Source organism: Sinocyclocheilus anshuiensis, unplaced genomic scaffold (assembly GCF_001515605.1).
Source record: "Sinocyclocheilus anshuiensis isolate Anshui unplaced genomic scaffold, SAMN03320099.WGS_v1.1 scaffold2799, whole genome shotgun sequence".
Classification (NCBI taxonomy): domain Eukaryota; kingdom Metazoa; phylum Chordata; class Actinopteri; order Cypriniformes; family Cyprinidae; genus Sinocyclocheilus; species Sinocyclocheilus anshuiensis.
The window spans coordinates 90,807-108,430 of NW_015548372.1; the positions used below are offsets into that span (position 1 = coordinate 90,807).

A 17,624-nucleotide genomic window follows, 5' to 3' on the forward strand; every position below is an offset into this window, starting at 1 on the left:
AGTGAGTGTGTGTGTGTGTGTGTGTGTGTGTGTGTGTCAGAGGCAAGCAGGCTTAGTTAAATTATAGAGTACAGTCATAAGGCTACTTTGTCTGAGTTAAATTGTGACATGCACACACAGACAGACACACACACACACACACACACACACACACACACACACACACACACACACATACACGCGCGTGCGCACGCACACACACACATATTTGACCGATATGTTGAAATGACAGGTTTTACAGTTGTCTGGTTAGATTCCTGTGCCTGAAAGAAAACTATCTAACTCGCACACTTGGCAATGTGATCTCCGTCTAGTGTCCTTTCACACGATGAAAAACAACAGAACATAGATGAGTACACAGCCAGCTGAATAACTTACAATTCCTTTGATCTGTCTCTGTCTTCTCTTTAGGCTGCAAAAAAAAAATAGATAAACCAGTTAAATACTTTTGATGTTTAATAATGCAAACACTTTCAAAATGATGTCCTCTAATAATGAATATTCCTTGTTTTTTTATTGTTTAATAAATGTTTAGTCTTTTCTATACAGAGAGTTTAGTAGATATGCAAAAATGTTAGCATGTTGCTAAGCTAATGACAAATGACTTCAACTAAAGCATAAAATATAACTAGAAATGTGTTTTTTCAATCTGAAAATCTTGACATAAATTATATACGAAAATAGTTTACTTTTACATCCAGTAAAATAATGCTTAACATAGAAATAAGCAGTGTGCATGTAAAAGATCTAGGTTTTTATTCAATGTAATGAAAACGTAAATGATAATTGGTGATTTTGAAATGAAATGAAATGATATTGATTCATATAGATTTCCCTAAGCAAATATTAAATCCTAAACTTCTTCAAAAGTACAGCTTAAAAAGTCAACATTTCAATACAGGACTTGTTCTGCAGGCACTGTAAATATGACTGAATAAACAATTATTAACAACAATAGCACATGTGATTTTGAAGGCATGAGAACTACAGAAAAAAACAGAGCAGGAAGAGATTTTTTCTGCCTAACGTGTCAGAAATCTTCTTCCTGTACACACACAGACACACATCTTAGCTATTAAATAGGAACATCCCATAGACTTCGATTGTTTTTTATGTACAGCTAGTAAGAATAATTTCTGCATATTTACAGTTTTAAAAATCTTTGTTCTAGTTTATTTTTAGACGGTTTTTACAAATGAGGATGTCCCAAGATAGAGGTTTTGTCAGATGTAGCTCATTTCAGATATGAACATATTTGCCACCAAAAGATGGTTAAGTACACACACACACACATTAAAAACCTGAAAAAAGAATAACTTCTAATCTCCGCTCATTACTCAAGACAAGAACACACACAGCTCTACCCTAAAACCAAACACACATTCACACAGGAATATTTGGAATGCATAAAACCACCTTAAGCAAGCATGCAGTGTGTGTGTGTGTGTGTGTGTGTGTGTGTGTGTGTGAATGAGTGTGTGTGTGTGTGTGTGTGTGTGAGTGAGTGAGTGAGTGTGTGTGTGTGTGTGTGTGTGTGAGTGAGTGAGTGAGTGTGTGTGTGTGTGTGTGTGTGTGAGTGAGTGAGTGAGTGTGTGTGTGTGTGTGTGTGTGTGAGTGAGTGAGTGAGTGTGTGTGTGTGTGTGTGTGTGTGAGTGAGTGAGTGAGTGTGTGTGTGTGTGTGTGTGTGTGAGTGAGTGAGTGAGTGTGTGTGTGTGTGTGTGTGTGTGAGTGAGTGAGTGAGTGTGTGTGTGTGTGTGTGTGTGTGAGTGAGTGAGTGAGTGTGTGTGTGTGTGTGTGTGTGTGAGTGAGTGAGTGAGTGTGTGTGTGTGTGTGTGTGTGTGAGTGAGTGAGTGAGTGTGTGTGTGTGTGTGTGTGTGTGAGTGAGTGAGTGAGTGTGTGTGTGTGTGTGTGTGTGTGAGTGAGTGAGTGAGTGTGTGTGTGTGTGTGTGTGTGTGAGTGTGAGTGTGTGTGTGTGTGTAGTGCACGGGTGGGCTACACTTATGCCTTATGAGTAACTCATGACTGGCCTTCATGTGATCTGGTCCACAATTCAGATCAGGTCATTGCTAGCATATGTCTCTGTGCTTTATATTTTTTATACACTACTGCTTAAAAGTTTGGAGTCAATATGATGCATTATTATTATTATTATTATTATTATTCCACAGCATGGATGCATTAAATAGTTTAAAAGTGACAGAAAGGACTTTTACAGTACATTGTTACCAACAAAAAAAAAAGATTTCAGAATAATGCTGTCTTTATGAATTTGTATTTATAAGAATCTGTTCACTAAAGACTGGAATATTGGTGCTGAAAATTTAGCTTTGCCATCACAGAAATAAATTACATTTCACAATTTATTCGAGTACGCATCAATCATTTTAACAATATTTCACAATATTGCTATATTTTCGATCAAATAAATGCAGCCTTAGTGAAAATATGAGACTTATGAGAGATTAAAAAATCTTATTGACCCCAATATTTTGAATTGTGGTGTTTCAGAGCATTTTTTTTTCAAGCAGTACTTTTATTAATAGACCATCAGATCCATATTTAGACTGAGTCGGCTCGTTTTTTCAAGTTTTTCAATCAGAAAGCCCCCCCCCCCCACACCTCACCAGCAGCGGCAGCATGATCATGTGATCACAGCTTAATGAAGTCACAAGGCACTTTATGGTCGAAATGCTGGAATACTGCTGACAGCACATCAGATGGTTCATGTCAGGATAAATCAATGGGACGTTCAAATTAAGTAATAAAATGTGTGCTGATATTAGTCAAACAACTCCCCACAATGCTTACGTGAATGTAATTATATCGTATTACACAAATGTTTGGATAAGAAGCTGGGTGGGGGTCATCAGGGCTCAGGATACATGAGATATGAGATGAGGCAAACAGAATCATAAAGATTTATGGAGATGTTTATTGCTGCATTAGTGCTATAAACTGGTCTTAATAAAAAGCTCATTGATGCTCTGTACTGTAGTTTATAGGTCATGATATGTTAAGCTAAAAGCTTAGTGTGCTGTTGTGCTTTGAAAAGAAATGCAATTACCAACTAATCATTCCATTAGAAAGAAAGTCACAAATTAGATCTTTTAAAATGTTTTGATGTTGTTTTAGACTCCAGCTTATTTTACTGTATCATTCAAAAGATAATGTTATAATGTTTTGGGAGTGTGCAATTTGGTACAGTATTTATATGAATCTTTGGTTACACTTTACTTGAAGGGGTGTGCATAAGACTGACATGACACCTTCATAATCATGACATGTCATGAATATGAAGGTTTTTTATGCATGTTTATGACAACTGTCATTAAGTGTCATTCGCTCAGTTATGTCATTTTTAATGCAAATATGACATTATTTGACCTAACCCTACCCCTACCCTTACCCCTAACCATAGCCAATAACAAAGACATCTCAAACAATGTCATCTTTGCATTAAAAATGACATAACTGAGCGAATGACACTTAATGACAGTTGTCATAAACATGCATAAAACCTCCTTCATATTCATGACATGTGTCATGTCATGAAATGTTTGTAGGGAAAATTCTGAATTACATAATATCTACCCAGTGTTGTTTCCCATGTAGCTGCAGTAGTCACAAAGAGCAATGACACACACACACACACACACACACACACTACATGACTGGGTAATCAGAGCTTAAGGTGGGCATACATTCCTAAGATTTCTGTGTGTGTGGCTTTACAACAGCTCGTATATATTGAGAAGATATGCCTTGAGAAGGTTTTAGATGTGCTCAACATGAACAAATCTGTTGTAGCATGTCTGTGTATGAAAAAAATTGAAAGAAACAGAGAAGATATCCATTATTAACCACATCCATGCACCACCCATTATCCCAGTGCTTCCGTTTGAAATTAGGTTTGTGGTCATGTACAGTAAATGGGCGTAGTGTTTAAGGGAGGAATTGCACACATGACATACACACACACACACACTCAGTTAGAGTGTGAGCATAAAAGATGTGTGGGTTATATGAGGGATGGTCCTATCAGCACATAAAGAGCCATTGTTTTCTGCTTTATCAGCACGGCCTTGTGACTGCGCAGGACACACACACACACACACACACACACACTCATGAAGGACAGAGTCCAGCACTGTAGGCTTGCACATATTTTACCTTGTTGATGCAAAAATGAAACATTAATGACTGAAAATAAGGTTGTTGTTTTACAGCATGTTAAAGTGTGTGAAATCTATTAAACACAGAGCCTGTGGGATTCTCACTCAACCAACACCACTATGATAACAGATTTGTTCAGCTCTACAGTTGTTGTATTTGGCAGCAAGTGTAAAAAGAATGACAATATGTGTCCATAATTATTATACTGTATGTTGTTCAGTATTATGACTGCAGTTGTGTGGACTACTGTTATGGTATATTTGTGTGTGTGTGTGTGTGTGTGTGTGTGTGTGAGTGTGAGTGTGAGTGTGTTGTGTGTGTTTAACTGCATCTAGTCACCATTCACTTATATTTTGTAAAAGTGCAGCATGAAAATCATGTTTATCATGTCCCTTTTGGTCTACATAACATTATAAGAGAACATTTTATAGTGAAACTTTCCATTTCTCTCCAGAAAATATTCTTCTCTCTTGTTGTTTGTTTTTGCAGCTGAAAAACCATGCTGATGGTCCTTTAGAAAATGGCACAAATGTTAAACTGCCAATCTCACACCAGCTGCAGACTGAGGGCATAATCATTATGCGTCGTGTCAGTCTGTATGCAGTTATGCTGATGATAATAGCTCTCTCTCTTTCTCTCTCAGTCAATGAGTACCTGTTCACGGTTCAGGCCCGTGGGATCCAGATCCGCGAGAATGTGAGGAATATGGGAGCTCAGGTTCTTGAGCAGATGGTCCGCAGTGCCTACAACGTCAACGGCACAGGTACGAAACATTACGAAGCACAGAGAACAGACCGCTAATCTTCCTTCCTATAGAACATCCCTGACATTTCCTCAGGAAGTGAAGGCATTACATCCTTCTGAGACCCACCGAAAACAGCACAGTTTTGTAGGAAGACTCTTTAGCCAATACCTTTGCAACGCTGATTTAGTGAAAATCTTTAATAAGATGTCTATAAAACATGTTTGCGTTGTCTTTTTGAATGTACACTAGTAAACGTATATCTACAAAACCAAAAGAGGAAGTTTTCATGGCCAATCCCCAAACATCTCTGCAAAGTCCAGGGTGGGATTACACCAGGGTTTATGAAGTATGTGGTCTCACAGAAAAAAAGAAAAGAACTGCTGGTTCTCGGGAAGATAGTTGGGATGTTTGTAATGTATTGCTGTATGAATGTGTGATTCTCTTGTTTTCTAGACTATGCATACGAGTTTAACTTAAGTGAGGCAGATGTTCCCACCACTGCTTACCTCCCGGGGGGCTTCACGTACAAGCCTGATCAGGTCTGCCCGGAAAAGCTGCCCTCCATGAGTAAGTGCTGGATCTTAATGTTGCTTTTGGTACTTTTGAGGAAACACACTTCAGAAGCACTGTATGACCAATTCAGCGAATGAGTTGTTAAAGCTCCTAAGAGTCACTTCCTGTGTTTCCTTTGTGTTTGTTGATGAAAGAATGCATACGTTGACAAAACCAGATAAAATAACGAACTGACATTAAATATTAAATGGCTACCAAATAAAGTTTTTGAAACTGGTTTTGGAATAGAGCTTGTGCAGCTTTGTTTCTGGTGTCGTTAGCTGTAATTACAAAGCTCTCATAAATACTGGTATGATCGACGGCAGTTGTTCTAACGATATTCATGTTCATGTTCATGTTCAGAGGGCAAGTTGAAGGTGAACATGAGTGAGATCGCTCTAGAGGAGGTTGAGAGACTACTCAAGAAGGCAGATCCAAGTCTGTCTCTCGGGGGCCACTGGAAACCGCACGACTGTCTCCCACGCTGGAAGGTTCGTCATAAAAACTGAAGCTACCCTTTACCTGTTTCTTCTTTGTTTTCTTTTTGTGGTTGTGGTCCGAGGTACAGAAAGTTTGCTTCACAAAAAGCTATGTTGCAAGATGGGTTGAGTGTGTTCTTTTTTTTTAAAGCCTGTCATTCGCTTCTCTTTGTGTGGTTATGAGCACACTGTAACCCAGTGTCTAGTTTTCATTTGGGATTAAATGCTTCGGTTGAAAACAGTTGTTGCCAAATTAAAATGTTTTATGCAAGAAGCAGAAGAATTGTAATTTTGTTAACATGCTTCGATGTAGTAATACACAAATTGTTATACGTAACCTAACATGAAAAATCTAATTTCTAAGACTATTTAAAACACATATGGGACAGTGGAAAGAAGCAGTTTAATCATCTAATCTGACTTAGGAAATAATTAGCTGAAATGGAAAAAATGACTATTTCATGGAAATGAATCAAACTGTTATCAGTATTTTATTTATTTATTTAATTATCCATTCATTCCTTTAGCATTTGTGAATTTTGAATCAGATACAACACTGGGACAATCTTTAAAAACATCTAAAAGAAAGTGTGCTAAAATCATGAAGATATTTACAATATTGGACATTTTCAAATTGTCAAAAAAAGTCAAATCAAACATATCTTTAAATATTAAATATTTATCACCTAGCCCTGACACACACATACAAATGCATCTTAGATATTGTAGCAGCAATAGAAATGTGGTAAAATTCTTAACTTTGGGGATCTTTGACACTGAAAACAGATATTTCTTGATTTTTTGCAATCATTTTCCTATGTGTTTTAGGTGGCCATCTTGGTTCCTTTCCGTAATCGCCATGAGCACCTCCCCATACTTTTCCGACATCTGATCCCAGTGCTTCAGAGGCAGAGACTGCAGTTCGGTTTCTACGTCATTGAACAGGTCAGGAAAAAAAGCTGTCACACTGTACAACCTTGTGTGGCTCAAGTATCCAAATTCTTCTTACAGCAACTGTAAAAATGTGCAGTGTTGGGGAAAGTTACTTTTAAAAGTAATGCATTACAATATTGCATTACTCCATAAAAAAAGTAAATAATTACGTTACTTAGTTACTTTTTTATGGAAAGTAATGCTTTACGTTACTTTTGCGCTACTCGTAACTTGCGTTACTTGTAATATATTACCCCCAACACTGAAAATGTGTATACTGCAAAAACTGTTTGTGTAGTATGGTAGTATGCTATTCTGACCCATAATATCTGTCACACCATTTGTCAAACTCTTCTAAATCATCCCACTGAAACACAGCCGAACATAAGATTGCTTTTACAAATGATTTATGCACTACACATTACAACTAATTCAGCTCGACTACTGTGTTACTACTGCCAATATCATGAGCAACACTATGTTCATGAGCAAGTCCTATTTCATTGTAAAAATATTTTTTAAGTATTGGTAAGAGGTAAAGGAAAGGAAGTTAAATTAATGTTTGTGTGTGTCCACAGGCAGGAAATGAACCGTTCAATCGTGCCATGCTGTTTAATGTCGGTTTCAAAGAGGCCATGAAGGACTTGAACTGGGATTGTGTAATATTTCACGATGTTGACCACATTCTGGAAAATGACCGCAACTACTATGGTTGTGGTGAAATGCCAAGACACTTTGCGGTCAAACTCAACAAGTACTCTTACATGTAAGTTTTCATAACATTTCTCCACGTGTGATTTTGAAATGTTGTTCGGTCTGTGTATATGAATTATGAATGATGTTTGGTTGTGAATAAAGATTCGTATCTCTCTAAACATGCAGGCTTCCATATGAGGAGTTCTTTGGTGGTGTTAGTGGGCTCACCGTGGAGCAGTACAGGAAGATAAATGGCTTTCCCAATGCATTCTGGGGCTGGGGAGGGGAAGACGACGACCTTTGGAACAGGTATGAAGGTGAAATTTTTTTAGAGCTGTTAGCAGGATTTTGGAACGCAATGAACTCATGTATTTTGGAAAGAGACACTCCCACAAAAGTGGTCTAGCAGCCGGTTTACTGTAAAAGATGATAATAACACTTCCTGGACTGGACTGGACTATCTGGATCCCACTAAATGTGTAATTCGTACTATAAAAGGAATGATTGCCAACGGACATTAAAGGTGCGCTCAGTAATTTCCCCTCAATTAAGATGGATTACACTGAAAAAAATAAGTAGTACTTTTTATTTTCAAAGCCTAATTTTGTTTCACATGGCTACCATTACTCGAAAAAAGAAGTAGACTTTCATTTCATTTAATTTTATTGTATACTAAAATCATTTGTTGTATTTATAAGTAAAGCATATTTTCTAAGTTTCTTGTAGAAATTATACTAAAATCAATGTACTGTTAGTACATTTGTATTAAACCAACATCATACTTATAGTTTATTCACACTATGGAAGAATTGTCAATAAAATCAACCAAATGTTTATCTGTCTGTACAAAAAAAAAAGGTCAGGTTCAGTTCCACCAATGCACTATTAAGTTATTCTAGCAAAATGCTGACTCATTACTACACTGTAAAAAATCCAACTTCCGAAAAGTTCTACTAACCAATGTAAAAAAATAAGTAGCCCGATCAAAGAATTTTTAGTAGAAGTCAGTTAATTTTTTGTGTGAACTGAACAAAAATACTCTAAACACGTCGCTAACAAAAGTTGTTTTGTTTACCTTACTTAGATACTCAAGTATTTGTTCACAACATATCCAAATGTTCTCCCAACTTTTCATATTGAGTCATCTGAGCAAACAATTTTACATTGAACAATATTGCACAAGTTCCCAGCATGCATTGCAGCTTGAAAACATTTTATGTTAATTATAATGAAAATTTAATGTTTTAATTTTTACTGGCTTATTTATGCTGCTGCTGCTGTCAATGTCAGTTAATTGTCATGTGGATCAGAGTTCATATTTTTACTGATTTAACATTTGATGATCCTCACCATGGTTGAGAATCGTGTGCTGAGGTACTGTATATGTGCATCTCAATGCAACTTGTTTAATACATTTGTCTTATCAGCCTAAATGTTTGCTTTTAGATTTAAGAGGCAAATACTATCCATATTATGTAGAAGGCTTTGAAAATAAACATACATCTAAAAGAAAGAGGATTGTTAAAAGAGATTCCCTGTTGAAAAAAAACAGCATATGCTGGTTAGGTATGTTTTGACGCTGGGATGCTGGTTTAAGCTGGTCCTTTTGCTGGTTTAAACTGGTAAACAGCACATGACCAGCATAAACCAGCAAAAAGACCAGCATAAACCAGCAAAGGACCAGCTTAAACCAGCAAAGGAACAGCATAAACCAGCAACCAGCTTAAACCAGCAAAGAACCAGCATAAACCAGCATCCCAGCGTCAAAACATACCTAACCAGCATATGCTGTTTTTTTCAACAGGGATTAGCATTGCTAAATGCTAAAAAATCTTTGGTTGCTCTGACAGATCAGATTATTCATTAGATGAACTACTTTTTAAGTTGTTGGTTGCTAGTTGAGTTAACTTAACAAGTTGAGTGCGATAGGTTGCCTTATTTTTTTGAGTTAGGTCAACAACTTTTTTTTTAGAGTGTATAAACTTATATAAACAAGATAGTATGGAAAACATATGCTATAGTGACACATAGATTACTCTGTCAAAAGAGTAAACAAAACTACAAGCTAAGTAAACTTAGATTATGATTAAGTACAAATATAGGCCAAATAAACTTTTCTGTTAACTTGTCAGTATACAAGCCAAGTACACTTAAGTATAACTTCACTTCAAGTATATGCCATATAAAAAGTAGACTAAAAGTATATTCTCTTATTTTTTAGCTTTACGAAACAGCCCTGTAGAATAAGCTTCTTTGGTAACACTTTAGTTTAGGGACCAACTCTCATTATTAACTAGTTGCTTATTAGCATGCCTGTTACTAGCATATTGGCTGTTTGTTAGTACTTACATATTCTGCGTGACCATATTCTACATCCCTAATCCTACACAACACCTAAACTTAACAACTACCTTACTAACTAGTAATAAGCAGAAAATTAGAAGTGTATTGAGGCAAAAGTCATAGTTAATGGTTAGTTAATAGTGAGAATTGGACCTTAAAATAAAGTGTGACCGCTTCATTTTTGCAACGGTAGCTAAATACCAAAGTACTCCACAAACTACAGTCTTGGGTAGACCACCTATTATGAAACACATTTGTACAAAGAATAAATTCATCTTGGGTGACTGTGATCAAACGGCATCTATAACCAAAAACTATTTATTTTGTATGATGTTGCATCTATACATTATAGTTTGTATTATAAATAGTAAATAATGTAAATAGTCCTTCACTTTTTGCAGTGACTTGGAACATAGTTGACACTTGCATGTGTTTTTTCCAGGGTTCAGTTTGCTGGCTACAAAGTGAGTCGGCCTCATGGAGACACTGGTCGTTATAAGTCTATACCACACCACCACCGCGGGGAAGTCCAGTTTCTGGGCAGGTAAGATGAGAACAGCCCTTTCTAAATATTTATTTTGCTATATTTCAGATGACATCCTGAGCGCATGCAGTCGACATTGAATTGTTGGGAAATAGAATGCAATGGTTCTTACATAAACAATTGTTATGCAAATTGTTGCATTGAATTTAATTTAATGGAAAAGGCCCAGTCTTTCGTAAGATTACGCCTTATTCATGAAACACATGCACAACAGATTTCTGTGTTTATCATTCCTAAATCCATTATTGTGTAAATTATTGAACTAAATGAAACTGTTAGCGTAAAATGACCATATTTTAGATCCCTTAATCCTGCACCATACCTTAACATAACAGCTACCACACTGACTATTAATAAGCAGAAAATTGGGAGTTTATTGAGGGAAAACTCATAGTTAATAGTGAGACCCCAAACTAAAGTGTGACCAAATTTGGCCTAATAGTTTTACAGACATTCATTCCGCTCATGCTTTTTTTAATGGCTTACATTGAAATTTCATTACTACAATTACGTTATAATTTGTTCTGCTTTTGTTTAATTATTGGGCTGAAAGCCAAGGCTGAATAAGTTTTGACAGGCTGCTGAAAACACATTTTCTCCTTTTGTTTTTCAGATACAAGTTGCTCCGTAGATCCAAGGAGAGACAGAGCCTGGATGGCCTGAATAACTTGAATTACTCCCCTCTAGTGTCCCGGAAGAGTCTGTACACTAATGTGTCAGTGACGCTCAGTCGAGACCTGGCCCCTGTCGCCGATTACTGACAACACACAAGGGACGGGCCAGACAGACCCACGCACCATTTTTATTAGTTATTTTTTAGGAAGTGTGTGTGTGGGGGGGGGGGATTCCTTAAATCTTTAATGCACAGAGCATTTTTATTTTATTTTTACATTTATTTTATTATATTATTATAATTATTATGTTTTTAAATTTGGCTTTTCTACATAATTTGTTAAGCTAATTTTACCACAGTTTTGTTTTGTTTTTTTTGTGTTTTTCCTTTGTCACTCATCCACTGTCCGTCTGTCATGTGAATGGATCCGTTCTTGAATCCAAAACCCCGACTGCTGGTTTACCCTCATCGGACCAATCAGATCCGACATGTGGTGTGTGTCTTCTAATCAGACTTCGCCTGGGGGGTTGAAGTCGCATGTTTACAGCATGAATGACAAAAGCTATTGAACAAGTTAATGACAATTATGCTAAACGACTTCAGAATAGCCATTGTAGGAGTTGAGGATATGCCCTTTTCTCTGCCAGAAACAAACACAGCTGGTTCTGTGCGTTAGGATATAAACCAATAAATGCAGGTTAAAATATGTATTAAATATAGAATAAATAAGCATGCACTGATACTTACGGTAGATGCTACTAACATCACGGGTTTAAGTGTGAGTATTCGCTCATGAAACGTGGAAACGAACACCCTCGATCATTTTAGCTGTACAATACAAACACGCTCATCAACCACAATGCTTACTGTTCAACACAAAGAGTTTTCTCGACATTAGCATGACCCCATGAAAATGGCTTGACAAGCGCAGTGTCCTTTCCTGTGTTCATGTATCTTTTACTAAAACAGGGCGTTGGGGCATATCAAAGGGCTTGTACCTTTTTGTAAATGGCCAGTAGCTTTTAGTTTATGATTTGCTACTTGCTATTTCTAATCAGGGGCAGGCGGTATTGAGAGGGCGACATTCAATTTAGTTCAAATTTGCCCAGAAGAAATTTTGGCCTCATCTATATTTATGGGCCGTTTTCCGTGAACAGATATTCTCATTTGTACGGTCATTTTTAATCCACCTATCTGCTAAAGTGAGTTTTCTCAACTCTTAGGAGTACAACCAGCACATCAGACCTAATAGACATGGACTAAAGGCCACAAAACGATGTCTTAAGAGCCATACACAAACCACGGCAATGCCAGCAAAATGCGCCTCGGTCTGAACGGTCACGCATTTTTGCTGCGTTCACTGGGATATGTGTCATTGGAACTAGATTAGGACCAGCTGACGTGTTAGTTTTGAGATTTGTCAAGCTGTATTTATGTGGGTCTGCTGGTTGTTTAAAACACTGGATTGTCTGTCGAACAAACATCCTGTTGTTTGTGCTTACAGAGGGTTTTTTCCATTAGTTCCTGCTTACATTGTGTAGATAATGTTTCCCATGCACTGCCCTTCACAGTCAAATCGACATGCTTTGCATTGAGCAATATGCTGTTGCCTCTCTGCGTGTGTAGTCACCTCACCTCTGATGACATTATAAAACGCTATTGAGTTTTACTAGAGCCAATATTTGACATTGTTTAATTCCGAGTGTTATTGCCAGGTAATCTCTTGAGCTGAATTCGGACAAGCAGACTGAGCAACTCTATTAGACCAAACACACAGACACTCTGGGCCTCATTCGTGAAACCACTTGCATTCAACAACTTGCGTTCAAGAAATACGTCGAAACGTAGAACACATGCACATAATATAGAGATAGTTTACATTTGTGAAAGCAGACTGAATTTCTGTGTCGTCATTCATAAAAACATTATTGCGCAATTTGTTGCATTGAAATGAATGCGACTTAGTTATGAACAACTCGCACAGAAATTGGTCATGCTTGTGTTTTATAATATCCTGAGATACAGTGTCCATGTCGGTCATTTATGAACCATAAATGAGGCCCTTTGCTTTCATTCCACTGTAATAGCACATTATCATTACACGCGTTTATGTCGTTTAGAGACCTTAGAGGCTTCGTAATGCGTATTTGTGAGCGTGTTCGTGTGCATTCATCAAATCAGAGGCTGGACCTCGTACTTATTCATTCCTTTATGTACATTTGTTTTGTTTTTTATTAGTTTTAGTTCATTTTTACATATTTCTATCTTGTTTTACTGTAATTGTGATTATTGTGAGGGAAACGTATCAAGAGAGATAACTGTGATGTAAAAACAAGCACTGCAATATGTTTCTTATCACGTACAATGTGAGACTGATCTTGGGAAGAGAGTCTGTTGCTGTTAAACTCAATGGACGGCTGTTTCGTATGATGACACGAGAGAACGAGTAAGTTAGAGAGACGGTTCTTGGTCGCCCGCCCAGTGATCCTGCCCTGATAGCCAATGGTGCTGACCTCACAGACATTAGTACTGTGCTGCCATGGTACTTTTGTCTTGTAACAGATAATTAGACGGGATTGAATCTAATTACACTCTTGCCTCATTGACCATCTCGGCAGTGTAATCTATCCATGTAGCAGGTAAATTGTGTTTAGCTGGACGAACGCTCAAGCAGATCTTTCTAATGTTTGATTCTCTCTGTGTTTGACACTCATGGAGTTTTGCGCCAATGTTTGGGGTCCTTTTTGCTCGTTTAACAATTAGCGATTAGTGCTCTCACACTGCGTCCGAACCCAATGCAACATGACAAGATCCCAGCATGATGCCACAAACCAAGTGACCAACAAAACGAGCTCAAAATCAGAGATAAGACACAGAAAATCCTACTGGTCCTGCCTCACTTTTTTTATGGGCCCCGTCATTGGCACACTCCAGCCCACTATATAACCCATTCTGCTCCAGATGAAATGACAGGGAGGGCCGCAACCCATCCCTTGAACAACTGGCTGCCTTAAAACCTGTTAATTTATTCAATATAATCATGTTTTTATTTTTTATAAGCAAATATATTTAATGTGTTATTGTGCATATTGTGTAGTGTGTTTTGGGGGAAAAAAAAGTCATATAAAGGAACTTCAAAGACTGACTTACTATTAAGAAAAAATTTGGAGCCCTTTAGTCAGACAATGATTTGGTGCCATTGACCTCTCTGTGAATGCCATGAGCTGTGTGAGCTGTATTTTCTATTCACTCCAACATTTGTTTCTTTTTAATCATAACAGGCCTTAAATACTGTTTTTATGATCATTCGTGATGAAGATGAAGATGTTCCTCTATAACATTATCATGTATCTTACTAAGATCTTTTGTCGGCCAAACACATTCATTTTCCAAATCTTTGCATCTGGAAATGAAACATTTTACATCATTTGTATAATATCAAGACAACTGAAATGTTATGAGAAAATAAGATGTCGTCATCCATTATAAGGGGATCAGGTCTCCTTGAAGTGAAGCCATCTGCCACTCGTACAACACATCTCAGCCTTAGTGTTTCTGTATGAACATATCTCTCAGTAGAGACACTTTCTATGATGTGAGATCTTTTTTTCTATTATCATTGTTGAAATGACTGAAGTGCACCAATAAAAGTGACTTTAAGCAATATCTTTTGTTGTTTGGTGTGTTTGAATGCTCAATTAGCTGAAGTGGATAATATTCTAGTGGCAATAAACTGAATTGCAAAGATTGATAATGCAAAACTGTGAATCATGTTCTGATTGAAAAGTGTGCTTGTGCTATATTTCTTTCATGAATGTGCTATATATATAAAAAATAAGGTTTTAGTACCAGTAGGCTACTCTCAACATAGCCGTTTACTGAGCAGTTCAGAGATCTGAATTCAGATGTTTTTGTGTTATGGTTAAGTGGTTGCAGGAGTCATCGTTTAGCTTGGCCTATTTTTATGTAACATTTAGAGCATCAAAGGTATAAAACATTGGTTCTTTATATAATATGAATTATGCATTCACTACAACAAAATTGGGCTTATATATATATATATATATTGGCATGACATGGATACACTAATGTGATTTAGGTACGAATCCATTGCAGTTTTTTTTTAATAACATTAGGTTTATAACATCTTTTGCTGTCTAACATAGTTAGCGCATTTTTCAATTATCTTCTGTAAATCCCCCTTCTTCATTATCAAATATATCTGTTTGATGTTTGTAAGTGTACAGTACATATGATTGAAAGCATCCTACTATACATGAAACATTTGCAACCAATGTCGCTGGATATTCATTAAAAAAACAACGCGGACAGGTATTTGAGGTTGGAAAGTATGAGGGCTTGGTTTTTAAAGCAATGAAAGTTGTTTCTTCATGCGCTGACTTGTGCCAGTGAAATGTGTTAAGAAGGTACTGTAAATAGTCCATTTTGATTTCATGCTAACGTTTTAACTTGAAATTATGCTGAACTTTTCACACACAGTGTCCTCATCTGGTCCCATCTGCCATTTAATCAGATGCTACACTGAAACAGAGAAATCCTTTGAGTCATTCCCTAAAAATAGCGCTCCCCATTTTAACAGCATTCAGTACTCATCTGCTTCTTTTCAACAGACAGCTGCAGAGACTCAAAGAGCTGCACAAATACAAAGATCATGATTTTGTCAAACAGTTTTTCACTCAGCATGAATGGGTTTGAATGACATCTCTGAATGGACCTCTTCAGTTGTGCATGGATAAGGAAATGAAACAGCAGTTATATAGCTTCATGGGACATTTTTTATTTTTTTAATTTAAACAAAAAGGACAATCCAGTAGTCAAAATGAGGCAATGGTGATAAACAAAATACATGGGCAGTCCAACATCGAAATTAAGGCCTTTCCAAGCACGAAAAAGCGAAACGAATATCAGACACTCTGGAATAAAAGGTAACACTTTAGAATAATGGTCCGTTGTTAACAAGTAACTATGCAGGAAGTAATAGGTAGTGCTACATTAACACTTAACTTAATACTATTAACTAATAGAGAAGCAAGATTAACTAATTTAGGACAAAGGTAGTTCCTTATTAGATATTTGATAATTACTAAAAAAATATATCCTCATTGAGAACTACTTGCGAACTATGACCAATTAATAAAGAATTACAACAGTGAAGTCTTAAAAGTGAACAACTGGGTTCTTTGTGGAAACGAATTTATGAATTTGATATCCCCCAAATATGTCGGTTACAAGTTGAAATTGTGACTACTACTCTTACCAAAGGATGGATGTTCTCTGTTTATTTCAAACAAAAACATAGAATAATAATAAAAATAATTCATTTAAAAATGTTAATAATTAGGAAGTGATTGAATTAGTTCACAATTATGAGCTCTAGTTTGTGTCAGTTCAGTATGTCTCCGACTCCAAAAGACCTATACCTTTAGTGACAGTAGGCTGGGGAGGACTTTTCTTGAATATAAATAATGATGTTCTCTTGACAAAAACAGTTCACATCCTTAATGAAGGCATCGACTGCATTTATATTGTGTTAAGCACAAAACCGCATATTCCAGATTACAGTGCCTGGTAAAATATCACTAGTGCCTCACACAAATGTATGTGTCAGATATAAAATATGTTAAATAACTTATTAAATTACTTAGTAATTACTGAGTGGTTAAGGTGTTTTTCACTTTAAAATAATGGTCCAGATCACTAGTTCCTTAGTAGCACTTTAGCTTTAAAGTGAAAAACACCTTAACCACTCAGTAATTACCAAGTAATTTAATAAGTTATTTAACATATTTTATATCTGACACATACTGTGCAGTTATACATTTGTGTGAGGCACTAGTAATATTTTACCAGACACTGTAATCTGGAATATGCGGTTTTGTGCTTAACACAATATAAATGCAGTCGATGCCTTCATTAAGGATGTGAATTGTTTTTGTCAAGAGAACATCATTATTTATATTCAAGAAAAGTCCTCCCCAGCCTACTGTCACTAAAGGTATAGGTCTTTTGGAGTCGGAGACATACTGAACTGACACAAACTAGAGCTCATAATTGTGAACTAATTCAATCATGAGCTTGTCAGCATCACTTCCTAATTATTAACATTTTTAAGTGAATTATCATTTTTATTATTATTCTATGTTTAAGTTTGAAATAAATGGAGAACATCCATCCTTTGGTAAGAGTAGTAGTCACAATTTTAAAATGTAGCCGACTTATTTGGGGGATATCAAATTCATAAATTAGTTTCCACAAAGAACCCAATTGTTCACTTTTAAGACGTCACTGTTGTGATTAGCAATTAATTGTTTATTCTTTATTAACTGGTCATAGTTCGCAAGTAGTTCTCAATGAGGATATTTTAATTTAATAATTATCAAATATCTAATAAGGAACTACCTTAGTCCTAAATTTGCTACTACTTGCTTAGTTCATCTTGCTCCTCTATTAGTTAATAGTATTAAGTTAAGTGTTAATGTAGTACTACCTATTACTTCCTGCATAGTTACTTGTTAACAACGGACC

General features: G+C 36.4%; 1 protein-coding gene across 1 annotated transcript in view; it reads left to right on the forward strand.

Annotated features, from left to right (window-relative positions):
- The window catches only part of LOC107656676 (beta-1,4-galactosyltransferase 5-like), a 25,758-nt gene extending 11,033 nt beyond the window's left edge, over nt 1–14,725 (forward strand). The window contains exons 2-9 of the mRNA XM_016444617.1: nt 4,817–4,936; nt 5,372–5,485; nt 5,834–5,961; nt 6,778–6,894; nt 7,461–7,648; nt 7,765–7,887; nt 10,364–10,465; nt 11,079–14,725. Coding sequence (XP_016300103.1) covers nt 4,817–4,936; nt 5,372–5,485; nt 5,834–5,961; nt 6,778–6,894; nt 7,461–7,648; nt 7,765–7,887; nt 10,364–10,465; nt 11,079–11,226 — 1,040 coding nt within the window. The 3' untranslated portion in view covers nt 11,227–14,725. The remainder of the gene's footprint in view (nt 1–4,816; nt 4,937–5,371; nt 5,486–5,833; nt 5,962–6,777; nt 6,895–7,460; nt 7,649–7,764; nt 7,888–10,363; nt 10,466–11,078) is intronic.
- Nucleotides 14,726–17,624: the final 2,899 nt, after the last annotated feature.